Source organism: Nycticebus coucang, chromosome 11 (genome assembly GCF_027406575.1).
Source record: "Nycticebus coucang isolate mNycCou1 chromosome 11, mNycCou1.pri, whole genome shotgun sequence".
In the NCBI taxonomy this organism is placed as follows: Eukaryota; Metazoa; Chordata; class Mammalia; order Primates; family Lorisidae; genus Nycticebus; species Nycticebus coucang.
Window position 1 is genome coordinate 67,952,377 of NC_069790.1, and position 17,008 is coordinate 67,969,384.

Below are 17,008 nucleotides of genomic sequence, written 5' to 3' on the forward strand. Positions count from 1 at the left end.
CTTAAATTTGAAGTGAAATTTATGAATTACTTTAGGAAAAAGGATTTGCTTTTGATTTGATTTGAAGAATTTGCCTAAGCAAATAATTTGTTAGTTCTAACAAGTCTATGAAATAATCACAGATGTCATTTGTTTTTCAGGCTCTTGACAAACACTTTCTTTAAGAGAGTTAAGAATAACATTTCGGAGGCATAAGCAATACAAAAAGCCTTAATAGTGAGAAAAATCAATTTGGGTACTGGGTAGTTTACACATAGATTATTTAAAAAATGAAATTGCATTTCTTCAAGGATTAATCTTGATGAATATTTAACAGCCCTTCCTGACACCATGTCCTTGCCTGTTACATGTTCTTAAACAGTGAAGCTATCATTATATATCACCCCCTCCTGATTCACTCCTCTCCTCCTTGGGAAGACTGACTTCTCTGCTGAGTAGCGTCGGGCTGATTGCTGGGAGGGAGGTTGGGAGCAGGGCACGTGGACCAGAAATACTTCCTAGAAACAGCAAGTAGGCTGCTCAACCCTGCCTGAACTTTCCAGTAAACACAGCGCACTGACAGACGGCATCCCTGCTGGGTGGATCCTGCAACTCCTGCAGGGAATGGCACTTCTTGTTTTTAATTAGCAAGGTGAAAGGTGAATTAAAACTAGCAGTTTGGCAAGTCAGTGCAAGAGGCTGACTTCTGAGGCTTCAGCGAGCCAGAGGAGGAGAGCTCCACGGAGGAGGCAGTGCGTGTGCTCAGGTTTTTTTTCTTTCTTCTTCTTTTTTTTTTTTCTGAATGAACCGCTGCCTAAGTGACTGAAAAATACAGCTTCTCCTGAATCTACCGGCTTAGCTGCTGAAGAGAGCCCTAGGCAGGACATGGCTCTGAAGACTCACTCTTTGGAATGTCCTCCTGTTCCAGGCTTATAAACAACTGTCCTGAGAAAAGGAAGGCTCTACATACCCAAATACAGCCTGACAAATGGCACTTTGGAACTGTGCTTTCTGATGACAACGCGTTCGATTTCTGACAAAGCCTCCAGCACGCTGTCCCCGGAGGGGAGTCCTGAGTAAAGCGCAGACCCTCCTAAAGTGAGGCGCAGCGGAGACGGTCTGCACCCAGGGCGCACAGCATGGCTCCCGCGGGGCGCCTGGTCGTCACCTGGCTCCTGTGGGGTCCCTGCCTGGACCTCTGGACGGGAGGTCGCACAGCGGAAACCCCCCACCCCCGCTTACGCCTGTCGCATCAAGGTAGGTTACCTTTCCGGATCCTTTTGTTTAGAAAACAAATGAAACACAAAAAGTCATTTGATGTGGGTTTATGGTCTTGGAACACCTTAAAATGCACCTGAAAAATTTTATTGGAAAACTGACCTAAGATCCTAAGTACCTCTAATTAATAGGCAACACTTATCTCATCTGAAAATAGTGTAAAATCACATGCCAACTCAGGGATATGATTTTAATCTTGGAAACACTAGATGTTATTGATGAGAAGTTTACTCACTGTCAAAAGGATCAGAGGAAGGGAGGAAGCAGGTTGTGAATAGCCTTGAAGGACTGAAACCACCAAGTTAGCAGCAGGTATTTAAATAATACCATTTCAGGCATTATGGATGGGAAGCAAGGTTGTCAGGGAAGGGCTCTAGAAATAGGGGAGAAATTTACTTTGTATGTTTTGTTTGTTTCTATAATGAGGAGGAGAGGAGGAGAAAATTCCTAAGATGAAAAATGACGCCCTACCCATGACAACAAAGTCATCAGCATGATTAACCACTAACAGAAATCGTATTTCTAGTTGAATTAATTATCAGTATTCTTTTTTGTGTATGTGGCAAACAGAATAAAGAGTTAATTGACAATCCTTGTAAATTGACTTCTATGGATTATTAGTATTCATTAATATTGATTCTTTTTCATGTAAATGTATATTGCTTTCTTGAAGCTCTATCAGAGAACATTTAAATATGTCATTCTGTAATTATATGTTATAAAGCAGCATCATACTCATCAATAAGTGATCAAAAGATAACTTTTGCATCAGTACCAGTAAAAGCCAGTCACGAATAGGTTTGATGATTCCCCTGGTAAACAAATGCAAAAACAACTAACAAAACCCATGCTCTCAGAAAGTGACTTTGTGCACTTAAAAGAAATGTGGAATGCATCGTTAGCAAAGAAGTATTTATTATCACCAGCCACTGAGACAGGTAGCCAGTGTAACACTGGTGATTACATAAGAGAAGAAGAAAGAAAGAAAAAAACCCGTGTAAGCTTTTAAATTGTCCCCCACGGTAGAAAGAACTGAAGCTTGTATTTTCTAAATATAGTATATTCCATCAGAAGAAAGAAAAAGGGAGACCTCAGTTTTATGTATATGACATACTTGGCTTTTTTGTGTTTTTATTGGCATCAGTAAATGTTGAATACAGAAATTTCTTATTTTTGGAATAGTTAAAATGATTGATATTTCCTTAGTTTCCATAGATTTCCCATAACACTACCCAGTAGATTATACAAACTTAAGAAACACATTGACACTAAATTTATAAAGGATTTAAAATACAGTATCCAGAATTAGCATCAATATTTGACTTGGGAAGATGTATCATGGCAGTGTCAAAATGCCTGTTTCTAAGAGGTTATGGCCAAATACATCAAGATGTAAAAATTTGATGTGAAGGAATATGGACAAATAAGGATGCGAAAAAAGTTATACATTGTTTTTCTTATGTAGATAAGTGTATAAACAGCCAGTTTTGGCGAGCTTCAATGCTGTTAATGCCTGGCATTAACCTGTGAAACTTAACTATTGGGGTACTCATTTTTTCCTAGTTTGATATCAGTATGTTTTCTAAACTATCCCTTCTAATATTTCATGACAGAGTTTATACTTTGGTCAGAGAATATCAAAACTCCCTTATACAAGTAAATTCTATGCATAATACTATTATCAAGGTCATCTGCCCTGTCTCTCTTAATCAAAGAAATAAGTATAACTGATTTTATGGGTTGTGTCGTGTGGCATTGGAGTAGAACTGCTAATATCTGCGTGGACACTGGACTGAAAGCTCCCCCGAGATTTCCCTCTGGCTTTTCTCAACCTTTTAATTTAATGGAACTAGATGACTTGAGCAATGCTATGGTTTTATTCAAAGGCAGTGTGGGGAGAGTTGTCTGAAAATAGAATGTTTTACTTGTCAATTTATTAGCAAAATCAGTGAAGAGATCACACCAAAGATGTTACCTAGAGCAGCAAACACTTACTGCACCATAAGTGCCTCAGTGAAAAGAAAGTGAGTATACTGTCAGAGCAGGAATATTTAATCCCAATACAATATGCAGAATGCTTGTTTACATCTTTGCACTCAGTGGAATTTGGTGGACATCTTAGATTCAAAACTGTGAATAATACATGGCAGATTAATCATTTTCTACCTCAAATGATGTCAGTAATGGTTGATTTCCCATGGTAAGTGAATTAAGGTAATCGATCTAAGAAGTACTGGGTATATGGAATAGAACAGCTCTGCACTGCTGTCTGGCTGTCAGCAGGGAAATCCAGTCGGCTCCCTGGAGGTGGCCTACCAGGTTAACACAGGGATTCTTTTCACAGAAGTGGTCTACACTGTATGGGGGAAAGGCAAGCATTTTTCTTACATCTTCCACTTTAAAGATGGCATTTGAGAACACAAGCCTGGTGCCTCTTCCAGAAGAGGAGAAGAAAATTTCACTGTCAAATACAAAGAGTGAGTTAATGATATAAAAATACACTCAGAAAAAAATGTCTGGAGAGTTGCCCTTTTTCTCTCCCCTTCATTCTCCACTATTTCTAGAGATGACTTGCTCTTGAATAAAGCTTGAGAGGAGACTGTTAAGATTAAAGGCGGGGGTAGGGGAGAGACAAAGCGGAAAGGCAATGTAAGACATGGAACGTCTTCTAGCTGATTCTCTGCTGCCTTCCACCCCAATGTGATTATATTGAATTCTTCCCTCTTCAATTTACCTCAATATTAAGAAAATATGCTAGTTTAGGGCTAGCGTCGTAGATAAAATGAGATGGTTACTTTAGTTGAGTCAATATGAAACATTTTCAATGTATTTTCCAGTTACAAAACACATTGGGTTAACAAAAATGTGGTACAGATTAAAATGGCAAGCTGCGGGCGGCGCCTGTGGCTCAAGGAGTAGGGCGCCGGTCCCATATGCTGGAGGTGGCAGGTTCATACCCAGCCCCGGCCAAAAACCACAAAAAAAAAAAAAAAAATGGCAAGCTGCTGTCTGGTTCTTTAGTAACTTTTAGTCAAGATTTGAGTTGATACTATGTCAGGCAAGTATTTAAAAGTTCATGTATAGTTACACATTATAGCTAACTTTATCCAACTAAATAGGGTAATATTGCTGTGATTAGTACAAAATTATATTATCCTGCTCCAAGAGTTTCCTTGGAAAACGACTCTGATCCTCATGACAGAAATCAAGGAGACAGAGAATGAGGGAAGAAGAATCCGGGCCATTCAGTCACTTCCCTCTGTTGATACCTGTTCTCTCCTTCTCTTTCACTGTCCTGCATTATTGAGGTTACGGGGAAGGCAAAAATAACTCTCTTGATAATGGAGCTCAGAGAAGAAAAGACCAAAGACCCATATCAAAGAAGAAATACCAGTGCACATGGAAAACCCCAGAATCAAGGGAGCTTGGCACATGGGGCAGGTGTATGAAGTCTCAGAAATGAAGGATGCAATTGCAGAGGCCAAAGGGAGTGGCTGTTTAAGCAGAAAATGTTCTCTTGCGATATTTGGTGAAGAGATAGTTAAATAAAGTCATGGATATGGCATAAGATCGTTTATAAAATATGTTGACATTATAAACGTAGAATTGAATATATATCTATACTTATCAAATGTGCGATAGAAAGTGTTAATTAGCATATCTATATTTGAGTATTATACATGTAACCAATTAAATGTAGATTTGTCATAGTTCAGAGAACTCATGATTGAAGTCAGAGGCCCCTGCTCCAGCTCTATACCCCTTATAATAATGATCCGTACCTTAGTTTTCTTAGTTTGAAAATAGGGATAGTAATGGGCCTTTGCCTGTATTTTTCACTGGGGTTTTGAGAGGGCCAAGTTGAGCAACAATATCTATGAGTGTACTTTATAAACTAAATATTATTTATATTATTATTGTTGCCTTAGGAATAATATAAATTGAGAATATTGGATGAAAACCTGTCATAAAGAGAAAAACACTGGGGAATGGCATGAGTTTAGATTTCAATAATGCTAATATAGAAGACAGGAGAAGTTGGTCTTAAATACCATAAAAGTATATGTTTTATCCCAATAGATTGCATTCATTTGAAATCTCATCTTCCATATCTTTGACCTCTATTATAATAACTTAAAAGATGATTACATCATCCTTGCATTCTTTCCCCAAGATTTATCACATATACATATTTTGCCACTGAAGTGTAATATATCCATTTATTGTACATAGTCATTCAGTAACACACATTTTGGAACTTTTTTCTGTAAGAAAATAGAATTCTAGAACAGCATAATGTTAAATAAATGTTTTGAATGGTCCTACTGTAGGCTGTGGTATTTATTTTTTATCAGGTCAAATAAAGAACAAGGTAGTGACCGAGCCAGTTTTTCCTGACCCACCTCATAACTTTGGTTCCTCAGCCAGTAACTAGGTATTATCAATAGTGACATTAGTCACACATCTCTGTGCGTTAATAAATAAAAACTGGTCATAAGACACGATTCACAAACATAGTAGTTAAATAGGACCCAGGAGTAAACACAAACCTACAAGCCCAGAACGCCATCAGGGAGAGTAAGTGAGGATAAAGTGCTGAATTTATTTAGTAATATTTTATATTTAAAAAAATCATTGAGTAAGATATGAGGAATTACAATATGTTTTACTGCGTTGCATTCACAAAAAATATGCTGTCTGTAGAGGAAGTCTGTATGAGAATTTCAGATAATTCTTTATATTTGTCTATATGCTATAGACAAAAAGTGTCCATGCATCACATCAGTGCATCTGAAAGTATAAAAGTTCTTGCATGGTTCTGTGAATTATTTAGTTACCTGGATGTCTCATATTACAGTGTTAAAACAGTTATACTTTAGTATAGAAATAAGGTGGAGAGAGGTCAGGGTTAGAAAAAGCAGTAAATGGGCAAAACTATTTTTAAAAAGTTTTATGAGGACAGTATCCTATACATAATATATAATAAATAACTGTTCTTGACTAATAAATATGTTTATTAGTTAGGATGTTATAATGGAATATTCTTTCAAACATTTCTGTTGCCATCCTGTTCTTTTGCTAACCATGTCATGTTTGTCATTTAGCCTGAAAGTATTTCATAGAGAAGGCCTCTTCTTTTTCCTTCTAGGATGAGATCACTTGGTGGCCTCAGTTCTACAATCACAGAGTAAAGCACCAAACCGTCAAATTTGTTGTTACTGGTGAAAATTATTGTTAACACTCTGCTCAGTCAGTTTTGGTTGACCAAAGATATCTATAGGAGTCGTTGTTAGTACTTCTTGGTGGGAGAGCGTCAAAGATTTACCCCTTTCTCGTTGCATGTAAAACTCTTTCAGTGGTTTAGGGGAGGAATTTAGTCTGCAGGAATCCAGAAATATCATTTTGCATGCATGCATGCCCCTTCATACATAATCACCACAGTGTTCAAGAGGTCTTGTAAATTCAGTCTCAGGGAGTTAAAAACAAAACAAGATAGACATGATAGCACTCACATCATTTTCCAGAGGCTGCAGAGTGAAGATTTAGAATATTTTCTTGGTTCCAATAGTTAGAACCTCAGTATTGTTCATAGTTTTTAGTAAAATAACTGACACTTTGCAATACTTTATAAATTATGTAAAGGATGATGGTTACCTAATTAATTGTTTTTTTCACAACAGAATTTTAAATAACATTTGAAGCATGAGAGAGACTACCAATGTCATTAGTTATTCCTTAGCCTCAAGCAATCATTATTCCTTGTTCCCATGATAAAGATCGTAATGACGGACACTGAATATTTTATAGGCTGGATATTCTAGAATAGGAATGAAAAGGATAGATCAGTACTACTTTAAACCAAATGTTATAGTCTCTGATACTTGGGAAATATTTTTGGCCCCAGAAAGGGATGAGACACTTTCAAGAATAGACACCTCTGTGGAATTGATAACTTGCCTCTATATGGCCTTGTGATGGTCAAGGCAATTGATTGCTCAAGAAGTTTTCAGCTGGTCTTAGTTCTGATGTCTAGTTTAGGATTAACCGTATGACTCCCCACAACTGGCATGAAAGAATAAGAGAGAAACCTATTGACTTGTGTGATTACTGGGGATTAGAAATATGCTTGACTCCCATGCCTGGCACCTGAACTCTCAGCCACCACTGCTGTCTACTCAAACTTAGCTCATAACCTTGGCACAAAAACGTAGAAAGTAGTTTAGGCCCAGGTAGTACAAAATACTCTCACGTTCTAATGTCGGTGATCTGAAACCTTAGACTTCGGATGAGGCATATCTAATTTAATCCTGACTTCTGGCTGTATGCCATGTGCAAGTTGTTTATATTTTCTGAGTATGATTTTTCTCTTCTTTGAAAATGTAGGAACTTTGAAAGGATTGCATAAGACAATGCAAATTAATGTGGCAGAACACTTAACCCTTAGGAAGCTTTCATAAATTACTCAATGAATCAGAAGAGATTCAGAGAGAATTAGTCTATGTTGGTTCCCTTTCTTATTCTAAAAGCAATCGGGAGTTAATTATTAACTTACAACTTACAATGAAGGGAGATCTTCCATGATCCAGGATTTTACTGAAAAGCGAAGATTTTCCTTCATGAACGCCAGCTCTTATGAGAGTAGATGACAAGGGACATTGGTATCTCTCATGTTTGTAAATTGTTGTAGAATTATTTTGTTGATAATTAAGGAAAGTTGGAAATTTATCTGATGGCACCTTGGAGACAACAGCCCAAATCCACAAAATAAACAAGTTTTAACAAAGGTCATTGTGGACGCAGCTCTGTAGAGCACAATAGAAGTAATATTACTAAGGCCAGACCACATTGCTAAGTTAAACTAAACTGTGCTGTAAGCAGATAGCAGCTCAGCGTGCGATGTTTGCTTTGAAAGTGAAAGAAAGCCTTCCCTTGGAGGAAGAGGTAAGTTGTCTGGTGCTGTACACGGTTCCTGACATTTAGATGTTCAATAAATGCTCATAGAGTGAGTATATGGGTAAGACTTAACGATTTGGTGCTGTTTTTTTCCACAGGAGAATGTGTTGGAGAAAGGGTAGGAAGGAATACAAAAGAAACTAAGGAATCCTGGAAAACTATTTATGGCTTCTGTAGTAAAACATACATTAGGAGAAGGGCTGGGGCTTCCTCTGTCCATTCGTCCTCTTTCTCCTCAGTGCTGCATTGAGTGAAACAGTTGGGGTCTTCAGAAGGCCTCCCGACACACCAGCCCTCTGCTCTGATCTATACTCATCACCTCCTGCCCCCTCCTCCCCCTTTTGTCTACGTTTTTCAATGCAGTTGGCATTGCTGGTTTCTCACCGCACCCCTGCCCTTGCTCTATTACTTCCGTTCTGATGACCCCTTTGTGTGGTTGGCATCAACTTCTCTTTTCAAAACATGACCTTTGAATTAAAAAAAAAAAGTATACTCATTAGACATTAAAATATGTCGAGATGCATGTTTGAGGAGATAATGCAATATTAAATGAAAAGCTTACAAACCACCTGGACAACATAGCCTCTTTCTCTAGCCTGTTTTTTCTGGAGAGAAGCTGATGCTCACCGGCACCGCGGGGTGGTGGCATTTAGAGACAGAGGAGCAGGATGAGAGGGCGGCGCAGGAAAGACCAGAGTCTAGCGGCACTTAATTTAGGTGTTGGTTAAAGTATTATTGATATACATCTATTTCTATGCAGTTTTGGTTGGTTTTCTCTGAGTTTTGAGCTCTACATTAGGGAAAGCAGAGTAAAAAGGGTTTTATTGACAGGACAGAGAAAGTGAACCGTATCCCTAAGAACAATTCTCAGGGGTGATTTGGGGTAACCAGATCAACTCTAGAACCAGAAAAGAAGAATATCAAAGCAAATGGGAATAAAAGAGGGGAAAAAATAGAGTTCAGGCGGGGACACTGACTCTTTCCCTCTTGACTAATTCCTTCCCAGGAAATGATGGAAACCAAGGAGAGCTTTAAATTTTGAGTTTAAAATACACAGTGGAACTAAAGTGGAATAGGAAATGTGCTCCCAGCCTGGCACCTACCTGTTTGTTCCTCCTGATTGCTCTTTTCCTAACGCTGAGTCAAAAAGCTTGTTATGAATCATGCGATCTTGCAGGTCCTTTCTAATTCTAGAAATATAGGACTCTTTCTTCTCCTTATCAGATCTCAGAAGTGTTTTGGAGAAACTTTGGACATTTTATTAGGAGACAGCATTTCATATTGGGAAAGGTAGGGACCCACAGTTTTTACTCCCAGGTTTGAACCTACAGTCTATCTTACTTGGTGCTATCTTGTTCCTGGTGAATCATTGAGCTTCTGAGGCTCACTTTCCTCATAATCACAAAGAACACGAAGGAGCACCGTCCATCTCATAAGATTGCTGTAGAAAACAGTTTAAATGTATCATGTAGATTGATTACATGGGCTCGTAATGTTTTATAATATTTTCTAACTTTATACAATTGTCTTTATATTTTAAGTTCCTTGAGGGTGAGGGGTAATATTAGTAAGGTCTTCGTGGACAGAATAAGATTATTTATTCAAATCATTCTTAAAGCCTATAATTACAGCCTGAGTGTTTGGTATCTACTGAACTTCTCCTTTCAGTTGGCCTCCATTTTATAGTCAAAATGACAGAATTACAGAGCCTAACTTTATTTTTGAAAGAGACAGCAATGCTCCCAAATAATTCACCGGGAGGAAGGCTGGGTTGGGTTTCATGGCAAAGGAGACGATGTTATTATTGTTTTCATCTGCTCCCCTTCCAAGCTAGGTGCTGAGAGGAGATGGAAGCTGGGGTTAAACCCCTGTGATCCCCAGATTGGCAGCATCAGCATCTGCTGGGACCTACTGAATCAGATCAACTGAATCAATTATTCTAGGGTTCAGGAATCTCTGTTTTAACAGTCTTTCTGGGTGAATCTTTTTTTTTTTTTTTGGCATTTTTTTTAAATTAAATCATAGCTGTGTACATTAATGCAATCATGGGGTACAATGTGCTGGTTTTATATACAATTTGAAATGTTTTCATCAAACTGGTTAACATAGCCTTCCTGGCATTTTCTTAGTTATTGTGTTAAGTCATTTATATTCTACACCTAGTAAATTTCACACGTGCCCTTGTAAGATGTATCGTAGGTGTGGTCCCACCAATTACTCTCCCTCCACCCATCCTCCCCCCTCCTCTCCCCTCCCCTTTCTTTCATAAGAAAGCTATAAATTGGTTTCATAGTAAGACTGAGTACATTGGATACTTTTTCTTCCATTTTTGAGATACTTTGCTAAGAATAATATTTTCCAGTTCCATCCATGTAAACATGTAAGAGTTAAAGTCTCCATCTTTCTTTAAGGCTGCATAATATTCCATGATGTACATATACCACAATTTATTAATCCATTCATGGGTCGATGGGCAACTTGGGCTTCTTCCATAACTTAGCAATTATGAATTGGACTGTAATAAACATTCTGGTACATATATCTTTGTTATAATGTGATTTTTGTTCTTCTGGATGTATACTTAGTAGAGGAATTGTAGAATTGAATGGCAGGTCTATTTTTAGATGTCTAAGTGTTCTCCAAACATCTTTCCAAAAGGAACGTATTAGTTTGCATTCCCACCAGCAATGTAGAAGTGTTCCCTTTTCTCCATATCCACGCCAGTATCTCTGGTTTTGGGATTTTGTGACATGGGCTAATCTTACTGGAGTTACTCAGAGTTTCTGGGTGATTCTTAATGCACACTGAAGTACGAGAAACTCTGGGCTAAATGTGTGGGACGATGCTACAAAGAGTCTTCATTTTCACATCACCTGTTTCATCTTTTCCCCCTTTAGGTTCATCACCTAGATTAAGGGTGTCATCTATTCAAATGCCAAAATGACAGTCTTGGTCTTGATAAATACACTTAAATTTACAAACATCTAATTATAATAACATTATTTACCTATTATTTTTCTGTTATATATGATATGTATGTAGCTACTGATTACAACTGAGCATATAGCTTAAATATATTTAAAAAGATGATTGTTGGTATAAATTGTGGCATGTCATGTATGATCAACTTATGATGAGAAAACATCTAATATTGGTTCTTTGTAGAAAAGCATTTTTTAAAATTCCAGAAGTCTTTGATCTCTCAATGAAAAATTTTCCTGGAGTAATGAAATTAGGATGTCACTCACCACTCTGCCCTTTTTATTATACATTCTGATCTCTCCTTTCAGGGATTTAGGAGCTCCTAGATCTTTTAGGAAAGATCACTTCTCCCACAAGAAGAAAGATTAGTTTGTTCTTTCATTCATGTATCCCACGAGTATGTGTCCAGCTCAATTGGTGTTTTAGCTCCTGAGTATCATGCTGAGATTTTAAGCATATGAAACATAGTTTTGTAATATGATATCCTGGTTGGAGTCCTGGGATGATGAAGAGCTATTAGGTATAAACCAAGAAAATAAAAGAATAAAGTATGATTTTAATTAATAATAATGTATTGAAAAAAAAATTTTTTTTTAATTCTGATAAATGTAAGTTGCTATCCATACTATCCGTAAGTTGCTAATAACTTTTCTGTAATTCTGAAACCAATCTAAAGTAAGTTTAACATATACAAAAACAGTCTTTATACAACAGCTTTTCCCAAGGAGCTTAAGATTTAGTTGTAAAAGGAAACAAGGTGTAATAAAGCAGGTGTTGTTTAATATACTAAGGGTTGAGACTGGGCGCTATGAAAGTGTGGAGTTGAGACTGAAATGAAAACCAAACCTCAGTCTTGAAGTTGCATGAGGGGAGCCTGCACAAAAAGCTGGGAAGAAGTGACCTCTGTCTTATTCTGCCCTGCACTATACTGGTCCTCACACTCATCCCACTACACACAGTGCGCTGTGTCCTCCCAGAAATTAACTCAATTCCCCTGCGCTCATGACCACTGCATGCACTTGTATCATAAGTGTTTGTTCATGCTAAATTAAATTGCCCCCATTTCTATTGTGCTTTGAATAATTCTTATTTTCTCTGTACGAGTAATACATGATTACCGCACATTCATAAATAGATTTTGAAAAATTTGAAAGCAATTATATTTTATTGTTTGAATTCTTAGAATATGATGGACTTTAGGTACTTAATATTCATGTTGTATGTTGCATTTAATGTATGGATTTTAGTTACTCTATCTATTCAGAATAGTATTACCAATCTTAATTCATTTGTTGGATGCCACATACAAATATGTACGTTCCTAACAGAGATGGCAGAAAATGAAGTAACAGAGTTGGAGGCAACATTTGGAAAGAGCCTGAGAATATTTTTCTTCTGTCCCTTTTCTAAAATGTCAGGGCTCCTAGTGCAAAAGTTCTGATCAAAAATTCACATCTGCTTTAAAATTTTTCAGAAAATATCTGTATTTTATTTAAAGACCTGGTTTGAGGTTTTGACAGAGGGTGGTAAGATTTCCTTGGGGCCATTCTCTGCTTATTGTCACATCTTACTCATCTTACTTGCTCCATTGTGGGCTCTCAATGTCCAATTCCGTGTCCCATATCAGATTCATTTCTACAGTGATGAACTAGGAAGAAACAGAAATATGACGCTAGTATGTGAAAACCAAGACAGCGCAGAAAGCAATGAAAGTCACAAGTGTGAACGAATAAAAACTTACCTAATAGCTTTGATTTTGACCAAAGCAAAAAGTTTCTTTGGTTTTGTTTTATCAGCTTGTCTCTATGCAAAGCCTATTTTGGAAATAATTTGACCATGTTGCCTTTATCATTTTAAAAGTGCTATGATTAGTAGTATAGTGAGAAGAAAAAGCAATGCTTTTAAGTTTTTAAATTATACTTGGCTTATGAAAGGTATTTTACTTTATTTCTCAACCTAAGTGACTTGAGAAAGAACTTTAAAGATGTTATTTTACTAAGATTCATAACAAAATAATGATCTACAAGCCATACAAAATGTTTTGTCACGTATTTACTTAATTTATCAAAATCAATGGCCAATAAATTTGAAATACTATATTCTTAAGTTATTTTTTCTTTTTGGCACAATAATGTACTCAATCAAATACAACATTATTAGCACAAAACTGTAAACTGATAGATACAAACAGAAATGTCAAAAAGAAAGTCAATTCAAAGGCATCCAGTTATCACTGTCCCTCACTACTGTAAGGACTAAATACAAAAAGAAATGGGAAGCACTTGGTTATTTTATTTTTAGAAACTAAGGTCAAGTTGTCAAAAGAAATGTATAGAAATTCTAATTTCTTGTTTTATACTCTAAGCAAGGCAAAATAATCAAATTTTAAAAATGGTGAAAATAATGAAAAGTAGAAATGACTTTCTAAAAGCAGCTCTATTTTTGATGAAGCTGACATAGCTTATTTTTCCTGATACCAAGTAAAATAAAATAAAATAGACAACAACATAAAAGAACACATACAACCAAGAAAGGAAAAAGAAATTTCAAGCTTGACATTATCACAGTGCTTAAGTGTTACACATATTTCTGGTCATATGAATGGTAACTGACAAATACTTTATAATTGGTTAGAATGAGTACTAGAATATTGAGCTTGCTGTCAGTTTAGGTTCTATATAAACTTGAGTTAACCATATGGTATGTTCTTAGAATAGCCACATTACCCATATTCAAAATGTAAATTAAAAAGAAAAAAAAACTTTTTTAAAAGTCAAATGTTGTAGTTTTAGTTGTTGGGATACGCAATGATCCAATCATTGTACATTTCCATTAATATGGGAAAGTGAAATGTTTCCTTTTGATTTTGTGCAGCAAGAAAAAGAGGAAGAAGAAAGGACAATGAAATATGGGAATGGATTTCGTAAGCCACCAAAGAATACTGATTTTATTGCTATATTGTTACAGTGATGAAAAGTTAATGTCCAAACTTCTACAACATATTAATTGGCTCTGTTTTCTTTATAATTCCCTGAAGCAAAATTCCTTTCTAGTAATATTTGAATAATCATTATAAGAATAGAAATAACTATAGTTAAGCCACTTATGCTTATAATTAAAGGAATAAAATGGCATCTTTGTCATTATATTTTTCAGAAGTAAGACAAAAGTTACGTACTGGGCACTGCTTTTGACAGATTTTTTTGCCAAATGTTTTTTACTTGCTCCAAAGTGTGTATGCCCAAACTGAAGTCTGATATATTTTAGGATTACAGAAGGATTGTTCATAACTGGAGGAAAAAAAGTTCTGTAAGACTTAAAAATCAATAAAATTGGGCAAGAATAAAAGTGCAAAATAAAATTAGGGAGTCAATAGTCAGAAGAAGGCCTGTGTGCTAATAAGGCAGTTGTCACTCAAAAATATGTTAGGTAACTTTCATAGTGTTGGTCTCAGGGGACAAAAAAGAAATACAATGCAAGGATTTTATTACACCAGTTATGCTTGGGACACCTAATTATGCTTATTAGACATCTACAATTTCGTTTTAGTCACTATGTGATAACAGCAATATGTTGTTTTAAGTTAGACGTGCATTTGTCCTTTCAGTCTGCTTATTTCTTCCCACTGGATCGTTAGACCACACGCTGGTGTCGTTCCATTTTTGAATGTCCAGGATACTGATAATTAGAGAACACGAATAGAAAATTGTCATTGGCTAAGTTTTTCCACAGGTGGAAAGAAAAAAATACAGAGGGTGCCCCAAAAATGTATCCACATTTTAAGAAAGGGAAAAAACTATATTAAAATTGTGATACTCAGTACCTATCTACTGATAACGGAAGATGAATACCAGTCATGTTTGAGCACCTCTTGTAATTGCAGAAGTCGGGTGTGGCTTGGGTATTACAGTTTTGTGGCTTACAGCACTGATGGCACTGCTGCCTGTCACTTCTGAGGCTCCCTCAGCCGGGCTGCAGGCTTCCGTTCGCTGTATGAGGCACGGAAATTTCCCTTTGTCTTCACTATTTTTTTTTCCTCTTAACAAATAGGCCCAGCTGCTCCTGCAGCCGGTGGCCACACTCCCCCAGACCGCTCTTGCTGAGGATGGCAGCCAGAGTAAAGAGTAACAGCTGGGACGGGCTGACTTTGGCATCTGAATAATTTGGGGCGGGTCCTTTCTGAACTTTTTATTTCATAAACTTTCCTTCTGCTGAATTTAAAAACATATGTAAATGATGTTTTTAAAAAATATTTTCCTTTTCTGGCTGTGACTCTCTTATACCTGGCTGTTCAGAAAAGCACACTGGTTCATTTTGCACATTGTTTTTTTTCCCATGTTAAGTACAGTTTAGGAAACGAATGGTGTAAAAACTAATTTATTAGTGTGATCTTGGAAATGTTACTTAACCTTTTCTTGACTAAAAGGGGTGCATGATAAATGGCATTTTGTTATGATTGTAATAAGAATTCAGTCGAAAAAAAATTTCATGTGTTTAGGATGGTGCCTGGCACTAGTAATTGCTTCCCAGGTGTCTGACGGAAAGAAGATCAGAGAAAGAAGAAGAGGGAAAGAGAGAAACTGTGTGTGGAAGGGAGGGCTGGAGAGGGAAATGGAAGGGATGGAGGAAAAGAAGGGAAGAAGGGAGCGAGAGGAATAACTACTGAGCGGAAAAACTAATATTTGCCCTTAAATTACTAAGCCCAGTGTTATTTAACATTTTATGTCTCTTGTTCCAACTAAAAAAACAAATCACTAATTATAAAAAGACAGTAGTTCAGGAAAGCTTGTATCATTTTACACACACAGGGGAATTTTACTGAAGGTAGGAATTTCAGTGAATGCTGCCCACTCCGTGGAGGTGAAGATTCATGGTCATGGCCTCCAAACAGGTGGTTTGTGGAAAGGGAAATCACTACCTGAGTCTATTCCTTGTTTTTTAACAGTGTAGTGAAGAGTAAGTACTTATCAACACCATTCCCATCTGACTTACTATATCTCCACTTTCCAGTTTTAGCTCTTTCCTTCAATGCCACAGGAACATAAGTCATGGTAGACCTCCGAATATTGAAAGATAATTACCACGCCCTTATGTCATGAGTGAAAATTCCTCAATATCTTGACTGTGCTGTCAGTGTTCTGGGCATGCCTCTTTGGCTAATGCTTTCTTAAAAGGGAGTGCCGTAACTTCTACTCCAGAGACGCCTCCCTTGTGCACAGAGCAGGGGTTGGCTGTTAGCTGGTGTCTTTTATGTATCAAAGCCGCCTGAGTTGACAGCAGCTTATTTGGCAAATATGCCATCCTATTCCTTTATGTTAAGATTGCTGTCAGCCCTTTCTAAAGGTTTTCTCATAGTCTGTTAAACCAGCTGTTTCCTTTATTTTGCGTGTGGTTTATTTGTTGAAGTTAAGAAAAATCATCTTCTACTTTTTCCAATGTAGAATGTGGATCATAAGCATAATAACAACATATGGTGCCCTGGAAAAGACATGACTCTAGAGTGAGACTTTCCTACATGCAAGACTAATTCTGCTATTGTGCGTGTGTCCTTGGTTAATTTGTTTAACATCATTTCTCCACATTTATTTTCTTTTTAAGAAACTGGCTAGTTGCATTAGTTGAAGAAATTCTTTTAAAGTATTTTCAAAAATTTAAAACACACATTTTATGTACTCTTTCTAAAATGTCAGTATTTGGAAGAAGTATAACACAGTGAAGATAATTTCTTTCATTAAAGTATATAAAATACATGCTTTCATGGACGATAAAGACCAATAAATGTCATTGCTGGCTTTCTCTATAAATATTATAAAAT

General features: G+C 36.8%; 1 protein-coding gene across 1 annotated transcript in view; it reads left to right on the plus strand.

Moving 5' to 3' along the window:
• The first annotated feature begins 523 nt into the window (after nucleotides 1–523).
• The window catches only part of SEMA3E (semaphorin 3E), a 282,406-nt gene continuing 265,921 nt past the window's right edge, over nucleotides 524–17,008 (plus strand). The window contains exon 1 of the mRNA XM_053553842.1: nucleotides 524–1,236. Coding sequence (XP_053409817.1) covers nucleotides 1,119–1,236 — 118 coding nt within the window. The 5' untranslated portion in view covers nucleotides 524–1,118. The remainder of the gene's footprint in view (nucleotides 1,237–17,008) is intronic.